General features: G+C 43.2%; 2 protein-coding genes across 7 annotated transcripts in view; one reads left to right on the plus strand and one right to left on the minus strand.

Moving 5' to 3' along the window:
* plekha7b (pleckstrin homology domain containing, family A member 7b) overlaps positions 1-4,072 on the plus strand; it is a 151,425-nt gene extending 147,353 nt beyond the window's left edge. For 3 of the 5 annotated variants that reach the window (XM_042341311.1, XM_042341312.1, XM_042341314.1), the window contains 4 exons: positions 704-837; positions 1,017-1,159; positions 1,670-1,762; positions 3,168-4,072. In XM_042341311.1, the coding sequence (XP_042197245.1) occupies positions 704-837; positions 1,017-1,159; positions 1,670-1,749 (357 nt within the window). In that variant the 3' untranslated portion in view covers positions 1,750-1,762; positions 3,168-4,072. Of the gene's footprint in view, positions 1-703; positions 838-1,016; positions 1,160-1,669; positions 1,763-2,175; positions 2,332-3,167 lie in introns of all 5 variants that reach the window. The other 2 variants (XR_006085546.1, XM_042341313.1) reach the window with 2 other exon arrangements.
* Positions 4,073-10,681: 6,609 nt separating this feature from the next.
* On the minus strand, positions 10,682-17,725 carry cunh11orf58 (chromosome unknown C11orf58 homolog). Of its 2 annotated transcripts, none has more exons than XM_042341277.1 (5): positions 17,531-17,725; positions 15,367-15,453; positions 13,233-13,296; positions 12,432-12,541; positions 10,682-11,448 (listed from the first exon to the last, which is right to left on the minus strand). In XM_042341277.1, the coding sequence occupies exons 1-5, from the start codon at positions 17,600-17,602 to the stop codon at positions 11,239-11,241; spliced, it is 543 nt and encodes a 180-aa protein (XP_042197211.1). In that variant the 5' UTR covers positions 17,603-17,725; the 3' UTR covers positions 10,682-11,238.
* Between the last annotated feature and the right edge of the window lie 5,256 nt (positions 17,726-22,981).

The following is a 22,981-nucleotide window of genomic DNA, read 5'->3' on the forward strand; positions in this document are numbered from 1 at the left end:
GGTCCAGTCATTATTCAACCAGTTGGGAATGTCTGGCGAGCTGGAAGGAGTATAAGTGGGAGTGTGCTTTTTTGCTTACAAGATTGCTGTTTCAGACACCAGGTGATGTACAGAGGCCTTATACCAGCAGATCAGTATCAAAGGATTACTGCATGCTCTCTGCAAACTCACGATCTGCCTGTCACTCACTTTGGATGGCAGATTCTGGGCTCAGTCCATGCAGTCCATTGGCAGACAGAAGGCTGAGTAATGATACTAAATAGTATTTACATACGGAGCATTTTACTAAAATAAATGTTCGCAGGGTAGTACAAAACATAATGGATTAGAAATCTAAGTGAATGTTGTTTTAGAACCAATTACTTCAAACTCCACATCGAGACCTTGAACTCGTAGTCTAGGCTAACCCTCCAATGTAGCGTTGGATGAGCGTTGCATTGTGAGAGCCAACTTGCACCATAAGAGGTCAGTTTAGCGGTTCTGAGGTTTAAGGGAATCCAATGCAATACAACTTGTATTTGTACAGCAGTTTTCATGTCGGGAGGACGTCTCAACATGCATTACATAGTTGGCTGGGCAATTACTAGGTATTTGTCGGTGAACACAAGAGCCAATCTGCGCACAGGAATGCTCCCCAAATGGCTAATTTTGTAAATCAAATCTATTATAAACTCGGTGTTCATTGTCCATGTTATTTTTGCAGTTATCCAAGCCAGATATGGTTGAGATCCCAGAGCGTTACATCAACCTGGAGCCCAATGAGCCGCTCACCAATGAAGAGCTCGAAACGAGGAGACGCAAGGTGCAAAAAATCAAAAGCATCCTTGCCAAGTCCAGGTACCTGACCTGCACCCACAGCTGCATTGATTTACTTTGGATCATTTTGGCAAAATAGCTGTTGTATCGGGTATCAGCTAGTGAAATGAGTCAATCTGTTACATACGGTGCTAGTTAAATTAATTGCATATTGTATACTCGTGAGGTTTCAAAGACCTAACATGCACTTTCTGCATCAGTTTTCAGAATGTACAATCCGGAATCACCCACAACAAAGAGAACTCTCTGGATGTGGACTTGCAACTACAGGAGCAGGAACGACTCATCACCATGTCCTATGCCTTAGCGTCCGAGGCCTCTCAGCGCAGCAAACTAGTGGCAGGTAACTGGCAAAGTGCTCCATGGGCATTGGTGCTTTTCATACCTGCATTCTGCCTTCACATGTGCCCAACAGCTAGTTGAGAGGGTGGAAAGGGACTTCCCAAAAATCTGGACGGCAAGTTGCACTGGAGTGCTCCCCCTATGGCAGAGTGATGTATTAAGGCTATATTCTCTGACCACAGCTCAGATGATGGTTATACTTATAATCCACTCGAACTGTCGATCGCTCTTTGTTTATAATATCATCTTCCGAGCCCCTTTGTCAGATCAGGGCCTTGTGGTTGCTTCCAGATATCCGTAACCCTTGGTGTAAATGTTGATAAGGACATGTGCGATTGTTGCGTGTGGAGGCAAAATGTAATTGAAGGTTGCAAGACAAAAAAACACACTAACTACCAAAACCCAGTCAAATGAAGAGTGAAGTTGCGTACTGACTGACTGCGAATGTGATTCTTATTAACCTCTGTCTTTTAACATTTACTACCCTTGTGTTTCTGTGTGATCCTTCCAGCTCAACAACAAGTCCATCCTCCGGCACCCTCCCCTCCTCATTCCCCTCTTAGCAATGGATTCCACTACACGTTTGTCTAAGCAAAGTTGCAAAGTAAGGACTGGCAGCTTTTTAACCTGGATTCCTTTGCTTCAGTTGTTCCTTATGTCTTTATTATGGCTTTGACTTCGGGCACTGGACTCCATTCACTGGAAGTGCAGAGTCAATGAGCTTAAATTGAAAGAGGCGAAAGATGATCGAGTGTTACATTATCCATGTTTTGTTTCATGCTCTGAAATGCAGTGCAATTAATGCAGTGGTCCTCCTTTCATTCCTGTAACAAAGACCAGTGTGATGAATTGAAATGAAACATGGATTACATTATTTTAACTGGGTTTTTAATCCTGAGTAAACAAGGAAAGAGATGATTTGGGAAATTAACTCATAACCAGGTTGCATTGCTTTTACACTCATGCTACCATTGCCTCCCAGACTCCTACTCCCTTTATAACTCATCTGCTTTCAAGGTTCAAGCATTCAATGTTCCCAGTGATCATCACCTAGATCTGAAGAGCCAAGTTGCCTGCAAGGGTCAAAGTTATTTGAAAGTTATTATTGAATCTGCTTCCACCACCCTTTCAAGCAGTGCATTCCAGATCATACCAACTCACTGCGTAAAAAAGGTAGAGTGCTCACAACTGCACACAAATGTGGCCTCCCCTGTGGCTCTTATGAGAGGAGAAATTACTTGCCAAAAGACCTCTGTGAGCACCTGACATTTAGAACCTGCCATCTAAGGAAATGTGAGATCATGTTTGAGTTTATGGAGCATAAGTAACACATATCAGGGTTCACCTGAATGTGGAACAGACTACCCACAACGGAAGAGGAAGATTGTTTCAGCAAATTCAAGATGGAATTAGAGAGCTATTTGGTGAAAAATTCAACTGAGGGGTATGAGAATGAGAGTAGGATTTTTTTTTTAGAGTTTTTTTTACTTGGGGACCAACCAGATGGACCTCAATGGTCCCTGGGTAACATAAGAGTAAAGTTCAGAGGAGCAATGACCATAATAGTTTGGGCAAAATAAGAGAGAGTCCAGAAAGGTGGAAAGGTCGGAGGCTCAGGGTGAGAGAACAATCACCTATCAGATGATTTCTTGCCTTGTATCACTCTCAGAAATACAATGAGGTGCAAGAGGAGTCTCTCCAAACATGTACCTCTCTCAGATGTAAACCATCACTGTTTACAAGACTATTTCACTATTTTTTAAGTACCTTCAGGGGTCTGACAGGTGAACACAAGCTAGTTTTCCAATCATTGCCTAAAATGGGATTTCCCATGTTTTGCTCATATCAAAGAACCGAATGTATTCAGACCCCTTCGCTCCCAGATCCGGTCATCAAATGACTGAGACATGAACTTCACATTTTAGATGTTAGTCATTTTAAAAAGGGCTGATTGTTAACAGGACTCATAAGGAGGAGAGACTCACCTATGCCTTTTCTCCCCAAATTAGCTAAAGCCCTGGCTGAAGACTAACAAAGAAGAGAGAGCAAAGCAAGAGGAAAATATTGCCACAAAGCGACCGAGAGCAGTGTTGTATTACACTTGGCCTGTACTAACCAGCTGGAGACCAACATAATCTCATCAACAGATTTTTTTTCTACTTCAAAAAAAAAGCAAAATAACTTTGCTGGATGTGACCTGGGAACTGGATCACTGCATGACTGGATGAACATTTAAAAAGGGAAGCTATTTTTCTAAACATACAAAAAACATTTTAGCAAACATTCAGTGACTTTCATGTTGGGTGCAAAAGTCTTTAACACAAGAGTTGTTTGCGTAGGTTTTAACATGTTTTTTTAAAAACATATGATATTGCACTTTTTAATATATACATATATATATATATATACACACACCATGAAAGGCTGGTTTTGCTGCATTTTAGAATCAGGATACATTGAAACAAGTTTATAAAAAAATGCAAATTATTCAGAGCAATTTAACTGTTTGAAATATGTGTTCAATTTTCATTAGGCTGATTTTCGCGGCAATATTTTATTGTGCTATTTCATGGTGAGTATAGATACTACAGAACAAAAGGATGGAAACACTGGTTCATCCCTGATTTACACTGAAATACTGATCTATTTTTTTGAATTTGAAATCAGCATCTAATCTCCTCAGAACATTGTTTTTGGTGACGCGATTTTAAAATGAATTTATTTTGTCTGAACCAAACACTGCCACAGTGAACTGTTGCCAAAACCAAACGGATTTCCGCCCACCGCCAACAGTTGTGATGAACGCTTTAGAAGTGGAGTGAAAAAAATACAGATCATGAAAGATGGGTGGGGGGAGTGGTGGGAGAAGAGAGAGAGAACGCATGGGCGGGAAGAATATTTTGAACGATGACACGAAGAGAGAAGGAAGGGCGTTGAAGTAAACCAACTCTTTTGAAATCTGCAGGAAAAAAAAGTTGCATTTATATGTAAATATTAAAAAAAGAGATTTCAACTAAAATACATGGTTTTGTTTTTGTAAGAGTAACAATGTTCTTTGTAAGAGTAATAATGGGTCAATATGCAAAATGCAAAATGACTGCCATGCTAACAAACCTTCTTCTGTCTGTTTGGAGCCCGACATGTGGGAAATTGCCCTGTTTAGAATCTACTGGATGCCTAAATGTCTCAAATCACTTTACAGTAACTATTATGTTTTTGTGTAGGTAAATGCTTTAGCTATTTTGCACACAGTAAGGTCCCACATCCATGTGGTGAATGCCTTAAATGTAGAGGATTGTTGCCCAGGATGCCAGGAGAAACTCCCTGAGCCACACGGGAGGACAGGCACACAGGACCTTAGTTTAATGTCTCATCTAAAAAACGGAATCTCTGTGTACTGGATTGTTAGTTTATCCTAAATCACAAGATTATAGTATCCCCGGCCCTTTCCTCCATATCTCTTGCTTTTGCTGTATTCTAATTTGTGGAGTCTTGTAGCATATTGGTTAGACCACTCGCCTCGCCAGCAAGAGGACCCAGGTTCGATTCCCAGCAGGGCAAATCTTCGTCAAGTTTCCTTACTCCACATGTCTCTGTTTACCTAGCAGTAAGTAGGAACATGGTTGTTAGTCGATTGGCGGATCGCTTTCCGGGGGTAATAATCCCTTCCAAAAATATAATTATAATAATTTAGTCACTAAATCCACGATTGTTTCTGGGCACTGCTGTGCGCAATTGGCTGCTGCGTTTTGCCCACAAAAATATACAGTCAATTCACTTTACAGAATATTCTGTGAAGCGCTTTGAGACATTTCAATGACATGATAAGGCGCTATAACAAATGTAAGGATTATTATTCTAGACTGGGTTATGCTGTGTGTTTTTGGAATCATTGGTATAAAACACTTGGTGCAGTGCACAACAGAAGAAAATCAACAGTGAGTAATGCCCTTACACGGAATCCTGTAAGAACATAATTCTTTAGATAGATTGAAATCTGGATGATGCTGGTTAAGAAGGCACATGGCTTTGGATGTGGCTTTGGGGAACTTTATGAGTATTTTTCGATACAATGCTTTGAATGATTCTGAACCTTCTCTGCTCTGAACTCATTTTTTACAGTGTTCGAAATAAAATATTGCTGCTTGGGATTTTATGGGACAGGGATCTGGTCCTCGTTTGACTAAATTACCCTTGGGAGCAGCTCTTAGCCATTGCTGACAAGCAAGAAAGATATACTGTTCCACATACACAACATTCCAGTGGCAGGAATGCATTGAGAGTTGGTGTTTTGTACATCTGTCAAATAAGTGTGCGCGGAACAAAGTCCACAGTGTTCTTTCAGTACGCAGAGAATAATGGGTGGGTGGGACTGATTATAGGAAAATCTCATCAAGGGGTTTAGGTGGAGTCATAAATCACAACAGCATAAAGTCAGGAGTGGTTCGTTATCAATCTGAACTCTCAGACAAAATTACCTTGATTATAATAAATCCCATTGATCTGCTAGTTGTCTAATGTGTAAAGCTGTGTTATTAACATTATTATTGAGTAGATGAATGATAAACAAAGGGGCCCTGTGGTAAGCCTTTTTGTTTATCAAGGGTTTGTTATCACATTTGTGAAGCCAATGTGATAACAGTCTCGAACGATTGCATCCATGATGAAAGCAATCAGGAGTCCGGGAACTTGATCTGCTAAGCGATACTTTCATTATTTTTTTCAAGCATGTGGATTATGGATTTTACTGTGTGGGGAAAAAAATCTTTTTGAAATTATGCACAGCAAGAGATTTGATAATCTGTGGGTCCCAAAAGCCCAGGATTTTACACTCTTGTTTCAGTTTGGTTCAGAAAATTGTGGGTTCGAACCCCACATGGAGTATTGAATTGGCAGTCCAGGTTAACACTCCAGTACAGTGCTGGAATGTCACAGGTGAGTGAAGTTCTTTTAAATCAGGCCTATGTCCCGCCTGCCTTTTTCAGGTGGATGTTAAAGATCTCGTGATATAATTTGAAAGAAGAGAGTTTTGCCTGTTGGATCTGGCTAAAAATCCTCCATCATGGCTGTTTGTGAGAACTTTTGCTGGTGCAAAATAGTGGCAAAATAGATTGCATACAAAAACATTATCACACCTGACAGTAATCACTGTAAAAGGCTTTAAGATGTTTCAATGTGATGAAGTGCGAGACAAATCAAGCTCTCTCCTACTTTCTGGCTTGTGGCATTAAGAAACCGATTGGGTTTACTGCCTGAACACACTGTAATTTTAAAAGCAAGATGATCTTTGTCTAACATTCGCCTCTACTCCAGACTGAAAGGAATCCATTGTGAATCAGAAAGAGTAGCAATGACTCTTTAAAAATGAGAGGTGGCAGCAGTGGCTGTATTTATAAATCAGACACAGTTGTAGATACTTCAGGATGTGTGAATGAGAGGTATTCTATCTGCCTGACACTCGCTTCCAGCTAAATTCTGGTTACCCAATGGACAGACCAGACAAGCTCTCTGGCAACAGTGAAACCTCAGTGTTTGTAATGATGGCAGACACTTCCTCCATTTCTAATGTGCTTACCATCCACCGCCCTCCGCCACCATCACTGTTTTCCCTGCAAACCCGAGCTATTGCCACCCTAGCTTCCACACACAAGCTTACGGACAATTGTCTGGACTTAATAGAACACCAGGAACCAGTTTCCCTCCCAGAGATTCGCTCCAATGTAGTGCCGAACAGATCAATGGACGTGCATCGCACTTTCCATTCAAGTAATTTGTGGAATGTTTCTTTCTCAAAGTGGCTACTCGCATCCCTCAAACAAAGTTTCTCCTATTGAGAGGTTCTCAAATTCCTTCTCAGTTTCTGAGCTTGAAATAGATGGTTGGCATGTAAGGCTCCATGAATTCCAATAGAGTGGGTTCAATGTGGCTTTCAGAAAGCAGGTAATGAAGCAACAGCAGAGGGTAACGTGCGCGCCTCGCAAGCGAGAGGACCCAGGTTCGATTCCCGGGTGGGGTGAAAACTTAGGCAAGTTTCCTTACTCCACACGCCTCTGTTTACCTCACAGTAAGTAGGAACCCAGTTGTAAGTTGATTAGCGGATCGCTTTCCCGGAGTAATTATCCCTTCAAAAAAGAACTACTGTAATAATATGGTCACCAAATCTACGAGTGTTTGTGGGACACTACTGTGCGCAAATGGCTGCCGCGAGTTTCGCCCACAAAATACAGTCGATCCATGTTACAGTATAATCTGTGAAGCATCCTTATTGTTTAATGCATAATCTTTCCTGCTCAGGGCTTAACTCCACCTGCCGTAACTTCAGGTTTAATTCAGAGTTTCCCCATTCTGGTTCTGAGTTGCTCTTAAATTCACTCAAATTCTGGAAAACACTCAAATTTAAATCTCTTAGATTCGGAAGAAATAAGGTTTTCTGAACTCTTGTTTAATTATCTAAGTCAAAGTTTCCCCCCCCCACCCTCCCCCCTCCCCTCCTGCCTGCATGTCTTTTTTCTTTTCTAAGTCGGATTTAATCTGAATAGATATAACAGTAAAAGGGATCCCAATAACTTTTTGGTGCAAGTCCCAGATAATAATAATCCTTGCATTTGATATAGCGTCATATTATGTAGCCAAGACGTCTCAAAGTGCTTCAGAATATACTGCAAAGTGAATTGCCTGTATAATTTGTGGGCGTAACGGCAGCCAATTGTGCCAAGCAAATAGAAGGTAACAGATCAGAAAAGGCCATTAAAATGATACACTGGGTGAAAAAACAATTGTAGGGAATCAGGACTTGACAGAAGTGTTGACTGAAAGCTTTACCCCAGTCTCCACGAGTGAAGATTATCGACATTTACAGATCCAGGTGGCTAGCTGAAGAATGTGTCAGGAAAGCATGAGTTATGAAGAAATGGAATGAGTTAAGTGTCTGCAGATCACCTGGATCAGATGAAACAAGAAACAGGTGAGATCACAATTGATATATTTTGAGGTTCTCTGGATACAGTAGTTTTACTTTTTAACTAATCATAGACAAGACTCATAGAATGGAATAGCCTGCCAACAAATGTGGTTGATACTCTTGTATCTGTATATCTTATTCGCATATTGAAAATGTCTAGGTTGATTTCATTTTTGATCCGTCAATTTCACAAGCCCACAGAAGTTAGGAATGTGCCCTTCATAAACTATCCTCGCTGGGTGTTGAATAACATTGTTCTGAAGGCATGATTTGCATTGCTTAGGCAGGCTAGGAGAAAGGATACTGTCTTTGAGAGACATAAATTGGACAGCTTTCCAATTGAAATACCACTTCAAATTCTCAGCTGTGCCACATTTAAATATCCCTCATTGTGTGCAAACTGCACACAGGTTCATCAGCAACTCAACATTCCAAGTTGTCCAGAGCCCTATTTTAAGTGCTCGTCAAGTTGAAATGTGGTTGAGGAAGAGGAAAGCAGGGAGTTTAACTATGCCTTCCTGGCTGGAGTATCATTCCAATGGATTGGTGAATTGTACTGCTCAAAAGGGCAAGAACTTTCATTGCATTATATAGGCAAAATGCAATTGATGTCCTTAGAACCTCGGTACAAAGAACAAGACAAAGTGCATGTTATACATCACAGAGCCTGCAATTCTGTTTGAAGCATTGTATTGATCATCTTGAACCAACAGAAGTGTAGTTGCTATTAAAACTTCTTAAGATACTACTTGCAGTTCAAAGCCTCAAAATTCTAAAGGGCATTTTTAGTTTGGGGATCCCGTGGTGTATTAGTGCTGGAAAGTACACAACTGTATTAAAGCCAGAGCCTATAGATGCACAGGTACATTGTAAATGGAACTGTGGCTGAGTACTAGATGGTCTGTGTTTTGCCTGTATGTTGTCTTGACAACTATGCCAATATTGGAAATTCTATGAGGGAAAAGGGAAAAGAGGGATACATGCTTCTGCATGATCGGCACCTACATCCCTGTTCTCTCTTTTTTATATAGTCTGCAAAGTACAATTATTTTGATTGGTTCTAATCGGTAGCCTCCTGCAAATTGAGTTTCAGCTGACATGATTTTGCTACGCATTTATAATACCGAACTGCAATTTTTTTCAACAATTTAAACTTTTCTTCTGTAGTCTGCGTATGCACATTGGCATGTTATTTTTGGGTGAAGTAGCAAAATTCGGCTCAAGTAATACCAATAATTTGCTTGTCATTTGGCCCCTCTGCAAGCTCATTCCATCATCACTCAATCACGTATACGCCTGCTCACGTGGCTTTGACTTTAATCTGTTAAGTGAAATAGTAGGCAAATGCTCCCAGACTAACCTAATAATTGAGGACTACAAAGTTTGTGAAGTCATTTTTTTTCTTATACCAACAATCCAAAAGCATACTGAATACTGGGACATAGGATGATTCTTTTATATATATATATATAAAATATAAATATACATACTGTATCGGATTTCTCTGAGGGGGAAAAAACACAAAACTACAGTTTGTTATAAGTTTATGAAGCACAACAGTAAAACTCAAAACAAGTTGCACATGTTCCAAGTATGGTACATAATCTGTCAAACACGACTACATATTTTTGAAACCGGCTCAATGAATGGCTTAATGGCTACAAGTGATCAGAGCTTGCAAGTTTACAGAATGTGGGGCTTTTTCCCAGACACGTCACACCATAGGGACCGAGTCAATCTGGTTGACTTGCAAGTTCAAAAGAAGTTATATCCCAATGTTTTTAGTAACTAAAAGCAGCCTTGATGTTTAAAGGGAAATTGTTATGGAATTGACTTCCACACCACAAATTTATGGCTACAAAGAGCCAGTTTGGAGGATCAAGGATGGTGCCACAAATGGGAGCCTGGTGCAATTTTCCAATTGTGGGGCAGTCATAGGCAAACTATTTTGTTTTGAGAGAATATATTTCAAACCGTTCTCATTGAAGGTAGCGGCAGGGTGGGTGGGTGGGGGGGAGGGAGAGAGCTTGCTGTAGACCCATTGTGGCCTTTGTCTTTTAATATGTGCTGTTTGTATGTAGGAATTTCTGACTTGCAAAACAGAATATCCTGACAAAAAAAAATCCCAAACCAATGTCTTGCTCTAAGGATTCGTCACCACCCTCAGGATTGCTGCAACATGCAGGATGGGGTGCAGGTATCAGCCTGGAATCTCCCCATACAGCAGTGAACAGCTCCCAGGTGAAACAGTACTAGGAAGTGGGGGGGGGGAAAAATACTATAGAATTAGACTAATTAAATTCTATTGCAGGTTAATTTTACTAGGAGCCCTTTAACCTGCTTATGGGAACTGGGAAAGCCCTGGCTTTTGCTTGAAGGAAGAAACCACACGGAATCCTAGCTCAGTTAGATTTCCCCAGGCTACGAATGGAGGCCAGCAAGCTTGCCAAGCGCCAAGATATATGGGAGGGGTGTGTGTGTAGAAGATCCCTGGGCCACATCATCAATACCACTGTCCTATAACAACAACTACCAGATAGCAAGAAATATTTTTAACACAAGTAATTTTTCTTCATGTTTTATTTATATACAGTGTGTATGAACAGCTAAAAATTCTCAAAAAAGTGGAGTTTCAACTAGCCTTTATCGTTCAAATCGAATCCACTTCCCGCACGGGAAGTAGATCACTTTCCAGAAAAACAAAAGTTTGCACAAATGATATGTATTTATAAATTACTTTGACACTGGCGAGGGTTAGTTAATTTCTACTTTAGACACTCAAAACGCTTAATTAAAAACTATAAACAGGAAATATTGTGGTACACACTAGATTGTGGAAGATCAAATCAGAAAAATAAAAATCAGAAAAACATTTTCGGGAGTCAAATCTTCTACCACTCACATATCACCTAAATATTTTTTTTTAAAAAAAAGGTAATGGAAGGAGAAAGGGATACAATATGAAATGAAAATTCAGTCATGTAGCACTGATTTTGGTTTTTGAAAACAGTAAAAGACCTGGAACTAAACCCAATGTTGATCCCTTCTCCCACTCCTTTATAGTAAAATGTGCAATCTGGAACAACTGACAGAATACGGGATGTGCCCAAGCAATTGGGTTAGTTTGTAGATGACTTTACAAACATCATTTTGTACGAGCTTTTCAGGCCGTGATTTTTGGCATCGGGCTGGTGTGGTTCGTCACTGGATTCTGCACACTCGGGAAAATGCTCCAACGCATCATCCATTTGATCTTTAGAGTCACTCAAGCTGCTGTCGGCTGTTGACTCCTCTGAAGTGCTGACCTGTTCCACTTCTGGTGGTTTAGGCTGCAAAATAGGTCAAACAAATGATTTTTATTCGATTTCTGATCTTTCAGGCGTCATCCTGGCTCAGTTTGTTGAATTCTCGTCTTTGGGTCAGAAGGTTGTGGGTTCAAGCTCCATGGTGAGAGTGACACTCAAATTCAGTATGTGAAGCATTATAGTGAAGAGATGCCTTCAAGGAACAATATAATAATCGAGGTCCCATCTTTCCATTCTTCAAGTGGGAATTAAAAGATCTCAAGGCAGTATTTGAAAAGAAAAAGATATTTTTGACAGTGACCTAGCCAACATCTGGTGAATAATTTTAAAAATATAATGAAGGATATATTATACATTAAAGGATATGGGACAAATATAAAAGGCTCACGTGGAGTTAAACGCCAGCACAGCTTTGAGGGGCTGGATGACCCATTCCTATGCTGTAACATTCTACAGTTGTTTTGTGCTGGATTCAACATTGATCTGCCTTAATTGACATCACAGCTGTATTGGATTTAATCCTGGTTTTGCCCCACCTGACAGCCATTCATAATTCATTCTGGAGGTGCAACTAGCAAACTAAAGCATGAGCCTTTGCTGCAAGTTACAGGGGAAGTAAAGTCTATGGTTATCACTTTCCAGTCAATACTCTCCCGGTTACAGAAGGGAAATATCTGGCGTTATGGATTCACAGGAACAGCCTCGATTCACTCCACTGTTCTGATGATGCCTGTTACACGGAGCAGCTAGGTGCATCCTGCAGTGAGTTTTTTCAAAGCGGTTGGAGCATTCCCAGAACCTCCAAACCTCAGGAAGGCCCGTAACGGTGAGTCAAGAGTGTAATTTGTGAGGCAGTGTAATTTCACACACAGAAAGATGGGATAAGCTAACCAGGCCTGTGAAAGATTACTGTACAGAATTAGTTGAGTCAAGGTTCCAGAGCGTGCTTAGATAAGGAGTGCAGTGAGAAAGGGAGGATAAAGAGCGAGATAGCATGTGAAGGTTACCTCGTTGAAGCCCAACCCACAATGCCGCTGATTTCTCCCTGAAAGCTGACTGTCCAAACTCTGATGAAACTGATGCTCCAGCTCCTCGTTGATTTTCTTCTCTTCGTCACCTACAAAGCAAACAATGTCACTCTCCATACCGGAAGCTTCCTGGTCATTTACTCTGTTTAGTTTTTAAGGGCAGGATTATGAGGACAGTAAACCAGCATACCAAAGACAGTAATTCTTGTATATTGTCAGTAATACCCCGATACTTATACAATGTCTTCTTGAAAGTCATTCTTGTCATTATGAATAGAATTGATAATTATAGGCCCTCATCAGCTCAGTGATGGCTCTTCTCTCAAAGTTAAAGCTGCCATTTCTCTTTGCAGGATCTCTTCCAAAATTGATCCACTTAAAATGAAATGTAGGGGTAAAATTTGAGGTAGTTTTAAAGTGTTTGTTACGTTAATAATGAAGAAATGATTGACAACTACCAAAAGTACCATCCCTCTCCAGGTAAGCGCCACAATCCTCTTCCATCTTTCCCAGAGTCTTTTCTCAGAGAGGAATTTTTTGTCTCTGGTATGAGTTTAGTGGACTGTTTGTATTTAATTCATTAACTAAAGAGATGAGAAATCCATGCTCTCCCCATCTTGGAAACAACAAATGATCCCAAGACCTAGGCCTGATAATCACTTAAACATTATTTAAAAGGGGAGATCATGGATATTTCCCTCTTCAGGTTATCAAGCCAGAAAACAAGGGCCAGGACCACCTAAAATAACGACTGAGGGAAATGCCCATTTTTGTCCTCACCTGTCCTGAAGTGACTTGTGGTTGACTTGTGATCTCCTGTATGGAGCCGGCCAGTCTGATCCTTCTGCTGAAAAACACAGCACATTGCACGGTCAAGTAAGCAGGAGCGAAGAAAATGCTCTCAGGGTTGCCATCAAGCACTCTAAGACTAGATCCCAGAAACATTCTGACTATATTAGCGTTTGGTTTTCACACCTGCTACCTTTGTGATTTCACCTTTCAGGCACTATACCCTGAAACTCTGGAACATTCTTCCTCTATTCCTCTGCCTTGCCCCTTCCTTCCTCATTTTCAGGTCGCGGCTGAAAACTTCCCATTCGACCGTGTCTATAGTCACCTCCCCCTCCCCGGCTCAGTGTCATGCTCCACCACTGTCAAGTGCTCTGAGACGCTACCCTGCGTGAGGGTGCTATATAAGTGCAAGTTGTTGTTGCTGTTATTTTTTAAAAATGCAAGTTGATGTTGTCATTGTTACCAATCCGTTTCGCTCTCAAAATTGTTGAGATTACTAGTTCTTCTGTCTTGCGAACCAATTGAACATGCGAACGGTTTGTTTTAAAGCTTGTAGGCACACAGCTTAAGGAAGGGGCTCTACAATGTTTTTACCCTCTAAAAGACTGTCATGATTTTAGGCAGACTGCAGTTTAAGCTGTAATACTCTCTCCCATCCCCAATTTAACAACAACAAAATTACATTTGTAAAGGGCCTTTCACGTCAGTAGGACGTCCCAAGGCACTGGATAATCAATATTTCAGACCCAAGCTGGGGGTCGGGATTGGGGAGGTAGGGGAAGGAGGGTGATCGAAGGCACGGTCAAAGAGGAGGGTCTTGAAACGGTTCTTGAAGGAGGCAAGGAAGGGGGAGAGGCGGAAGGACTATGGCATGGAGTTCTAGAGGGTGAGGGCAGAGTGGCTGAAGGCCCGCCCACCAATGGTGGAGCGGGCGAGGCGGGGGACGTGAATCATGCCGGAGGCGGCTGAGCGGAGGGGGCTGGTTGGTAGGGGGTTAGGAGGTCGCAGAGGTAGGGGGGAGCAAGGCCACGAAGGGCTTTGAAGGTGAGAACTGTATCCTCTGCGTGATGGGAAACCAATGGATTCGGACGAGGATGGGGGTAATAGGGTCACAGAGCCCGGTGCAGGACAGGACACAGGCTGCAGGGAGTTTGCATAGTCAAGCCTGGATGTTATGAATGCATGTATGCAGGTGTCGGCGGCCTGCGGCGTGAGACAGTGGTGGAGCTGGGCAATGTTGCAGAGGTGGGGGAAGGCAGAGTGGGTCATGGCACGGATGTGGGGTAGAATGGATAGCTGAGGATTAAACAAGATGCCATGGGTCCGGGTTGGTTTAGTAAGGTGGAGTGTGCCATTTTTAAAGGGTGGACATGAAGAGGTTTATGATGTCTGTGAGTAGAGGAGTAAGGAGGTTGGAGCTGGGAGGAAATTTTTTTCCAGGGGCGGTAGGAGATAGCAGTGGATTGGGTGGAGGTGGCGAGAGGGATTGAGGAGTTAAGGGAGATGAAATGATGGTCCAAGATGGTTTTGTCGGTGATGGTGAGCTCCGAAACAGTGAGACCCTGGGTGATCATCAGGTTGAGAGGGTGATCGTGGACGTGGGTGGTGGAGTGATGTAGAGGGAGAGGTTGAGGGAGGAGGGAAAAGTCAACAGAGATACAGCAGGAGGGGGTGAAGTGAAGGTTGAAGTCGCCTAGGATGAGGAATAGTTCGGAACAGAGGGAGAGGGAAGATAGGAGGGTGGAGATGTTGGAGAGGACAGTGGCGGAGGGCTTGGGGGGGGCAATAGGTAAGGAGAATTTTGAGGGAAAGGTTGGAGGAGTGATAAAGGGTAAGGTGCTCAAAGGAGGAGAAGGTTCTGGAGGAGTAAGGGGATAGGCCGAGTGTGGACCGAGAGATGAGTCACATTGCAATCATGGCAGTTAGGTCGTGGGGTATGATGGAAGGTGTAGACGCGTGGTGTGGCCTCTGTTAGGGGGAAGGTGTCGCCTGGAGTGACCCAGGTTTTGATGAGGGCGAGGATGTTGATGTTTTCGTCGACACTAAGGTCTTGGATGGTGAGCGTTTTATTGGAGAGGGAGCGGTTTGGAACAGTTTAGAAAGCAACTTCAGTAGCCGGTACCTTCCCAGCTCCCATTAGCCTCAGGAATTTCAGCTTCCTCTCGTCATCGCCCAGGTCAGCTGAATCCCAGGTGGAGGATCCTTTACCCTGCAAAGAAGAGACCTGTGAATTCCAGAGCAGAAACAAACCTCACACTTCATTTAATAGTAGTAAATATTTTACTTATACAATAAAATGCTTTTTCTAACAAAGGCAATTAGTATTAAAGGTACTGTTCCTGCAGGATAACGTAAGTTTAAATATTAAACGCATTGACAGGGAACAATGTCACATAGTGTGCTAGTACATCACCTTTCACCTTTGGGATCTAAGCTAAAATCTAGCTCAAAGTGTCGGGAATAAAGTGTCCTCAGAAACAAATACTGTACTTGCAGACGAAAACTCTTATTTGGGACTACATTTTCTTTGTTAAAGAACTTATTCAGGTGAGTGACAAGTTAATGTTGTATAAGTTTGAAATAAAACTTTCCAGTAAGCATTGTGCAGGAAGCGCAGATGGAGTTATAACTGGACTGGCACAATGTGTCATACACCTTACATCCCTACAAGTTAGCATTTCTCTGGCAGACTACCAGGAAATAAACCATTCACTGCATGTTGCAAACATGTTACGATAGAATCTTTCTCCAATTAAATAAAAACAGGTTGCAACTATTTAAGCCAAGCTTTCAGAGTTGGGAAGAGGCCAGTCCTTAAAAACAAATGGTATATTACCGTAGGCTAATATGTAGTACTTGGAAGCTCGTGTTCAATGGTAAATTGTAGCAATCAACCTATTGCTTGACTGATAAATCAATAAATACATCTTAGTTTCCCAGTTGCAACTGCCCAGGTGGTAATGATTGAAATTATAAATCCCTTCAAGTCATGGCACTTCCCTAACTTTATGATCTCCTCCTGTACTACTTCTCTGCTAACTTGTGGTTTATGCATATCCTTCACCCTATCTCCTCCATCATCAGTTATTGAGCTATCAGATTCTACGCTCTTAACCTCCGGAATTCCCTCTCTACCATATGATGGCTCACCCTTCTCTCGGTCTTTAAGTTCGGCCTTAAAACCTACCTCTGTTCTCTATGCTCACCTTCCCCATTTCTCTCGGCTGAGCATTCAACCTCAACATTGTAAAGCACTCAGCCTACAAGACGGGCGCTATATACACGAGCGGCAAGTTATTGTTACAGAGAAGAGGAAGGTCTAGGTCGAGTTAGCTGATGTCAGCCAAAGTACTAGAGTTGGCCTTGGTACCCCTCCAACAAAGAATATCTATCACTCTTACCCACCTCCCTCAATGAATCTCTCTCTGACCAGTCGTATGACCTCAAAGATGGGATCCTTGAGCAAGGTAACCGATACCTGGCACACTCTCCCCCCCCCCCCCTCACCCTCACTCTTCATCCCCAGCACCATCACAAACACCTCTCTTCCTCTCACACTCCTCCGACTCCCCATCTATCCCCCCCCACCCATAGCCTCTCCCCCCCCCCACCCATTACTCTCACACACACTTCCCCTATTCGTCACTTTACCCCTAACCTCTCAGACACCCCCCCACTCCCCACCCCTCCTTATGTTCACAGACTCTCTCCCCCCCCTCTCCCCATCTCGTCCCCAAAGGCACTATACGAATGTAAGTTGTTGTTGTTTACAGCCCCCCCCACCCACACTAGCCCCCTGTGTTTACAGCCCCCCCACCCACACTAGCCCCCTGTGTTTACAGCCCCCCCCACCCACACTTGCCCCTGTGTTTACAGCCCCCCCCCACCCACTGCCCCCTGTGTTTACAGCCCCCCCCACCCACACTTGCCCCCTGTGTTTACAGCCCCCCCCCACCCACACTTGCCCCCTGTGTTTACAGCCCCCCCCCCCCTCTTTTACAGAGCCCACCCCACGTGAAGGGCGCTATATAAACGCAAGTTATTGTTTACAGCGCCGCCCCCCCCCCACCCCATTTCCTGTGACACATACTCCCTCTCGTCCTCTCCAGCCCCCACCACTCCCTGTGTTTACAGCCTCTTCTCTCTCTCTCTCTCTCTCTCTCTGTTATTGTCTGGACCCAGAGCCAGGCCCAGGCCTCGGGCTCCACGACGCACCGAGAGAGAGAGAGAGAGAGAGGGGGGGGTGGAGGTGAGGGGGGGGGGAACGGCAGTTAACAGGCAATTACATTGGGTGAGGCGGGCCTCTTGGCGCCGTGCTCCGCTGCCCGCTCTCTCGGCGGCCTCCTGCCCGAGCTCATGGTGTGCGGTTCGGGCCCGAACTCCCGCCGCCGCCGCCGCTGTTGTTGCTCCTCACTGTCCGCCCGTCCGCGACTCCCAGTGGCCTCCGCGCGCACCCTGCCGCGCCCGCACTGCACCCTGGGACTTGCAGTCCCGATTCCCGGCCGGCACCGCGGCACCGTTTCCCCTTCCCCTCCCCCGAGAACTACAACTCCCAACGTGCACCGCGCTTTACCTTATATACACACATACGCACACACAGGCAGATGATGTTGGTTCAGTTGAGCAGTTCTCAATAGAAGGATAATAATAATAATAATAATAATAATAAAAAACCTTGCATTTGACGTAACGCCTTATCACGTCTTCGAGACGTCTCAAAGCGCTTCACAGAATATACTGCAAAAGTGAATCGACTCTATCTTTGGTGGGTGAAACGGACTGGGAACGACGACGACAACATCCACTTGCATTTTTTTTTAAAAAGATAACAGCAACAACAACTTGCATGTATCATAGCGCACTTCACGAGGGGTAGCGTCCCAGAGCACTTAACAAGAGGCGCTTATCCAGACAGTTTACTGGCATTATCTTTCCCAAAGGAGAGATTCGGATGAAGATGGTCCTTCCGCCCCCTTGATCTCATCCTACCAACATTCTTGCCCTACCATCCTCCCATTTTCTTAAAACAAGTCCCATAACCCCTGTCTTCAACAACCCCTTTTGTGGTAACCAGCTCCAGTTGTTAATTGCCCACTGTTTAAATTGTCTGCCCTGAAGTTTCCTTTAGAAGTCGCAGAACTTTACAGCACAGAAGGCCATTTGGACCATTGTGATTGCTGGCTCTTTGAAAGAGCATTCCATTCATTCCTGTTTCCCAGCCTTTTTCCCATATCCTGTCAATTACTCCTTTTTAGATATCTATATAGCTTCCAATTCAAAGCTTACATGGATTTGGTCTTGATCATTGGACCTGGGAGGGCATTCTACCTACTAACACAACTCTTATGTTGAAAAAAGTCATCTAATTGCTCGAGTGCTTACTTTTTCAAATTGATGTACTTTGGATCGCCAGAGTGAGGAAAGACGGAGCAGTTAACACATGAGCTTTGCTTGAGTGCAGCTGCCACATTTTCTTTTGGAAACTGACTATTTTTTGTGTGATTCTGAGGCAATGGGATTCCCAAAATAATCTGGAGAAATTTCAGTGCTGGGAAATTCAGACTCACTTCATTATGGGCCTATCTCTGCCAGTAAGCCCACAATGAAAAAGTGGCATAAAGGACATAGTTTCTCCAGGCGAGAAAATCACCACCTTAATTAATAGAAAGCTGGCTGTTGTAAAGCTTCTCTTATTGCAGGGCTCTGGTCCCACAGGTCCTGGTATTATATTATAATACAGTAGTAATAATCTTTGCATTTCATGTAGTGCCTGTTAATCTGGGCCAATAGAAAAGTGCAGCCGCAATTTTTCCACGAAATGCGCTATAAACCGTGCCCTCCGCTATAAACCCGCTAAACAATGACGTTTCTGGATTTGGGACTCCCTGCTGTTTACCCGACATCACTGTGGGCAGGGCAGCTACAAGGGCAATGGACTTGCAAGAGACCAGGAGCCAATACTTAAACCCTCACACTGGACCGATAGGTGGTGACGCAGACCTGGGAGGAACGACCCTCAACGTTCTGCAAAGCGAAAAGTGGACAGGTTAGAAGCTGTGATTCTCATGTGTGTGTCTTTCTCTCTCTCTCTCTCGTGTGTGTGTGTGTGTGTCTCTCGCTGTGTGTTTGTGAGTGTCTCTACGTGAGTGTATCTCTCTTCTCTGTATGTGTTCGTGAGTGTCTGTGTGAGTGTGTCTTTCTCTCCATGTGTGTTTGTGAGTGTGTCTCCACAATGTAATGACAAGATCAAAAGGGAGGTTGGTATGAATTTGAGGTGCCATCCATTGCTGAGACGTTAATGCGAGACCCCATCTGCCTTTCCCATCTAGCTGGGTGGTAAAGATCCCATGGCATTATTCAAAAAGAGAAGGAAGTTCTTCCTGGTGTCCTGGCCAAAAAATACCCAGATAAAATCAGTCATTCACTTCATGTCTATTTGTGGGACATTGCTGTGCACAAATTGGTTGCCTACAAATACACAGTCACTTCACAGTAAAATCCTGTGAAGCGCTTTAAAACAGTTTGTCGACATAATAAGGCAATGTATCAAATGCAGAGATTATTATTATTACATTCTTCACTTCAAACATGCAATAAAAAGTTGCTTCTGAAGTTGCCTCTAGTCAGTGGTGTCAGTCCATCATCTCTGTAGTTTATGATCTTGGAATTGAACTTGTCGCCTGTTAAAACAGTTTAAGCTTTTTCAATTAGTTAACAGATTTTCACATAAAAATTTCAACTAAATTGTAAAAGATTTTTCATAATAGCCAATTAAGGCTGACTGCGCCAGAACATTTCAATGATTACAACAAAACTTATTGGCTAAATACTTTATCAGGGCTTGCAAACAGATTTACAGGTCCCACGACACTGTTCATAATGTATTTTAACCCTCATTATAACAAATTGCAGCTGTAATTATTCTGGCAGCAACAGGAAGTGTCAATGGTGCCATCAAAATTTCCCAGATATGCTTTCAACACATGGGAAGCAATTGAAACACACGGGGTGAAAAGAGATGATTTATTTCTCTGTGGTGCCTCTGCAGGGTATTGAAGGAGTAAAATAAACCTCAGGGAGAAGGAACATTTAGCTGATTTACTGTAACAAGGAAGATCTGTTAACAACACACTCCACTAGAATACAGTTCCATGGGTGTTAGATACTCTCATCCGCCAAATGCAAATCCCTTTATGCCCTGGCACCTCCCTACCTCTCCGACCTGCTTACTCCCCAACCTACTACCCGCTGTCTCCTCTCGGCTGGCTCCAGCCTCTTACTTGTAGTTTGTGCCCTCTGTTCCACCAGCCACTGCACTCCGAAACTCTGGAACACTCTTCCTCTATCCCTCTGCCTTGCCTCCTCCTTCCCCATCTTCAGCCCAGGCCTGAAGACCTTCCTCTTCGACCATGCTTATGGTCACCTCCCCCAGCTCGGCATCATGCTCTGCCACTGTCAAGCACTCTGGGACGCTACCCTGAGTGAGGGGCACTATATAAATGCAAGTTGTTGTTGTCCAAGTGACCATTCTCCACACGTAAGCCTAGATAATAAGGCTTTTCTCATTACTTTACGACCCTTGGTATAACATGGCACGTTTCCTGTTTGTGACAAAATCGGGTTTCTACGACACATTGAAGGAAGTTAGCCAGTCTCTTGCGAGTGTTTTGAAATTTTTGCAACTGTCCGGATGCCTTCCTGCGTTCAATGCACTTGCATGGGAAGCTGGCCAACCTGTGCCGCAAAGTGACGTCGTCGGTGACTTGTGACCAGGAAATGGGCCCGGCGGATATTTTATTTTACAAACTGCTGGGAACCCAAGCCATGTCCACCTGCTCATGGAAGAGAGAGGAAGTGTCTCGAAGGACGGCAATGGAGTGCACCCGCAGCACTGCACTGGAGAGCCAACTTAACCTATAACCTCAGAGTTCCCATGTGAGGCTTGAACCTACAACTTTCTGACTCACAGGTAAGAGTGCTACCGCCTCACGCCTTGCCTTTTTTNATAAACCTAGAGGAGGACTTTGGGTTGAACCAAAATGTGAAGTCATTGGTGGGAGACGATGACTGGGATTAACCCTTTGGAGGGTTTCAACATCAGCGTCCAGGTACGATAAGAGCTCCACAGAGCAAGGATATCAGAAAGGTGGCTTCGTAAATGTAATTTCTACTGGTTTGTATGTCTCAATTCGACATTAGGTGGTGCAGCTATTCTCGCAAGTGTCAATTTGGCTGAGTTGGTAGCACACACACCTTTGAGTCAGAAGATTGCGGGTTCAAGTCGCACAGTTCCAAAGATTGGGGATTTTTAAGCTGCTTGTCTATCCTGACACTCAGGTACAACAACAACAACAACAAGATTGCATTTATGGAGCGCCTTTCACGTCGGGAGGATGTCCCAAGGTACAGTGTTGGGCTGAACGCTGCATCATCGCTGCATGAGACATTTAACCCAAGCTCTCATCTGCCTATTTAGCCAAACGTTAAAGAACTCACAACACTATTTAAAAGAAGAGAGCTTCTCCAAGTGTGCTGGACAGCAACAATCCTCCAGATAAATCAATTATTCACCTTGTAACTTTGAGGGATACTGCTGTGTGCAAATTGGCTGCTACGTTCACCTATAAAGGCCCGTTACTTGAATTAAAAATAATTGGTGTGATGCGCTTTAAGATTTTCTCACGTGATAAGGTGCTATTGTGTGTAAAATACAAGGACTTTTATTAATAAGTAATTTTTGACCTTAAGAGATAAATACTGAAGTAAGCACGTGAAGTTAACCCCTGAATATTTCTTTGGAGGAAATCGCTCACCTCTATTCACTGGAGAGCCTGACAGACTGAATAAGATTTCCAGTGGGAATTCAGATCAAACTGGTAACAACAACAACAATTTGCATTTATAAAGTGCCCTTCACGCAGGGCAGTGTCTCGGAGTTCTTGATCCTGCTACAGTGTACCAGTGTTTTCATATACCAGGTCCAATAACCACTGTTAGTGTTTGCTAGTGTCCAACTGATAGGATCCTGAAACATTTTCAATTTAAAGATACATGAACAAGCGGCTTACGTCAATAGACCAAAACCTCACAATGTTGGAAAGAGTGTAAGGAAGGATTGGATCATTCAGGAAGCAGAGGGTTGAGTTGCTCTAGGCACAAACCTTTAAAGCCTTAAGGTTCCAGTTGCAGTAACAATAATAATCCTTGCATGTCATATAGCATTTTATCACATTGCCAAGATGTCTCACGGCGCTTCACAGGAATTTATAAGAATATAAGAATTTGCTGGTGAAAGAAGACCAAGGTCCATCTAGTTTACCATTTAGTCCACCATTCTGGCAGTCGCTTGACATGTTGTGTCCCAAACTATACCCTATATATTATTTTCTAGCAGAAATCTATCTAATTTGTTCTTGAAACACATGACATTTTCTGCTTCCACTGTCTTCCTAGGGAGCCTGTTCCATAAGTTTACTACCCACAGATTTTTTCTGAATTTAACCCCCTTCAATCGTACAATTTTATATTAATTATGGTAAATTGTGTATTTTATAGGTGAATCCCAGAGCCAATTTGCGCCCTGAAATGTCCCACAATTAGCCATGAAGTGAATGACCAATTTAATTTGAGGGATTGTTGACCAGGTTTCTAAGAGAAACTCCCTCCTCTTTTCAAATAGGAGATCTTGATTGCTCACCTGAAAAGGCAGCCGGGGCTCGGTTTAACGTCTCATCCAA

This window comes from Callorhinchus milii, unplaced genomic scaffold, assembly GCF_018977255.1.
Source record: "Callorhinchus milii isolate IMCB2004 unplaced genomic scaffold, IMCB_Cmil_1.0 Scaffold17, whole genome shotgun sequence".
Classification (NCBI taxonomy): Eukaryota; Metazoa; Chordata; class Chondrichthyes; order Chimaeriformes; family Callorhinchidae; genus Callorhinchus; species Callorhinchus milii.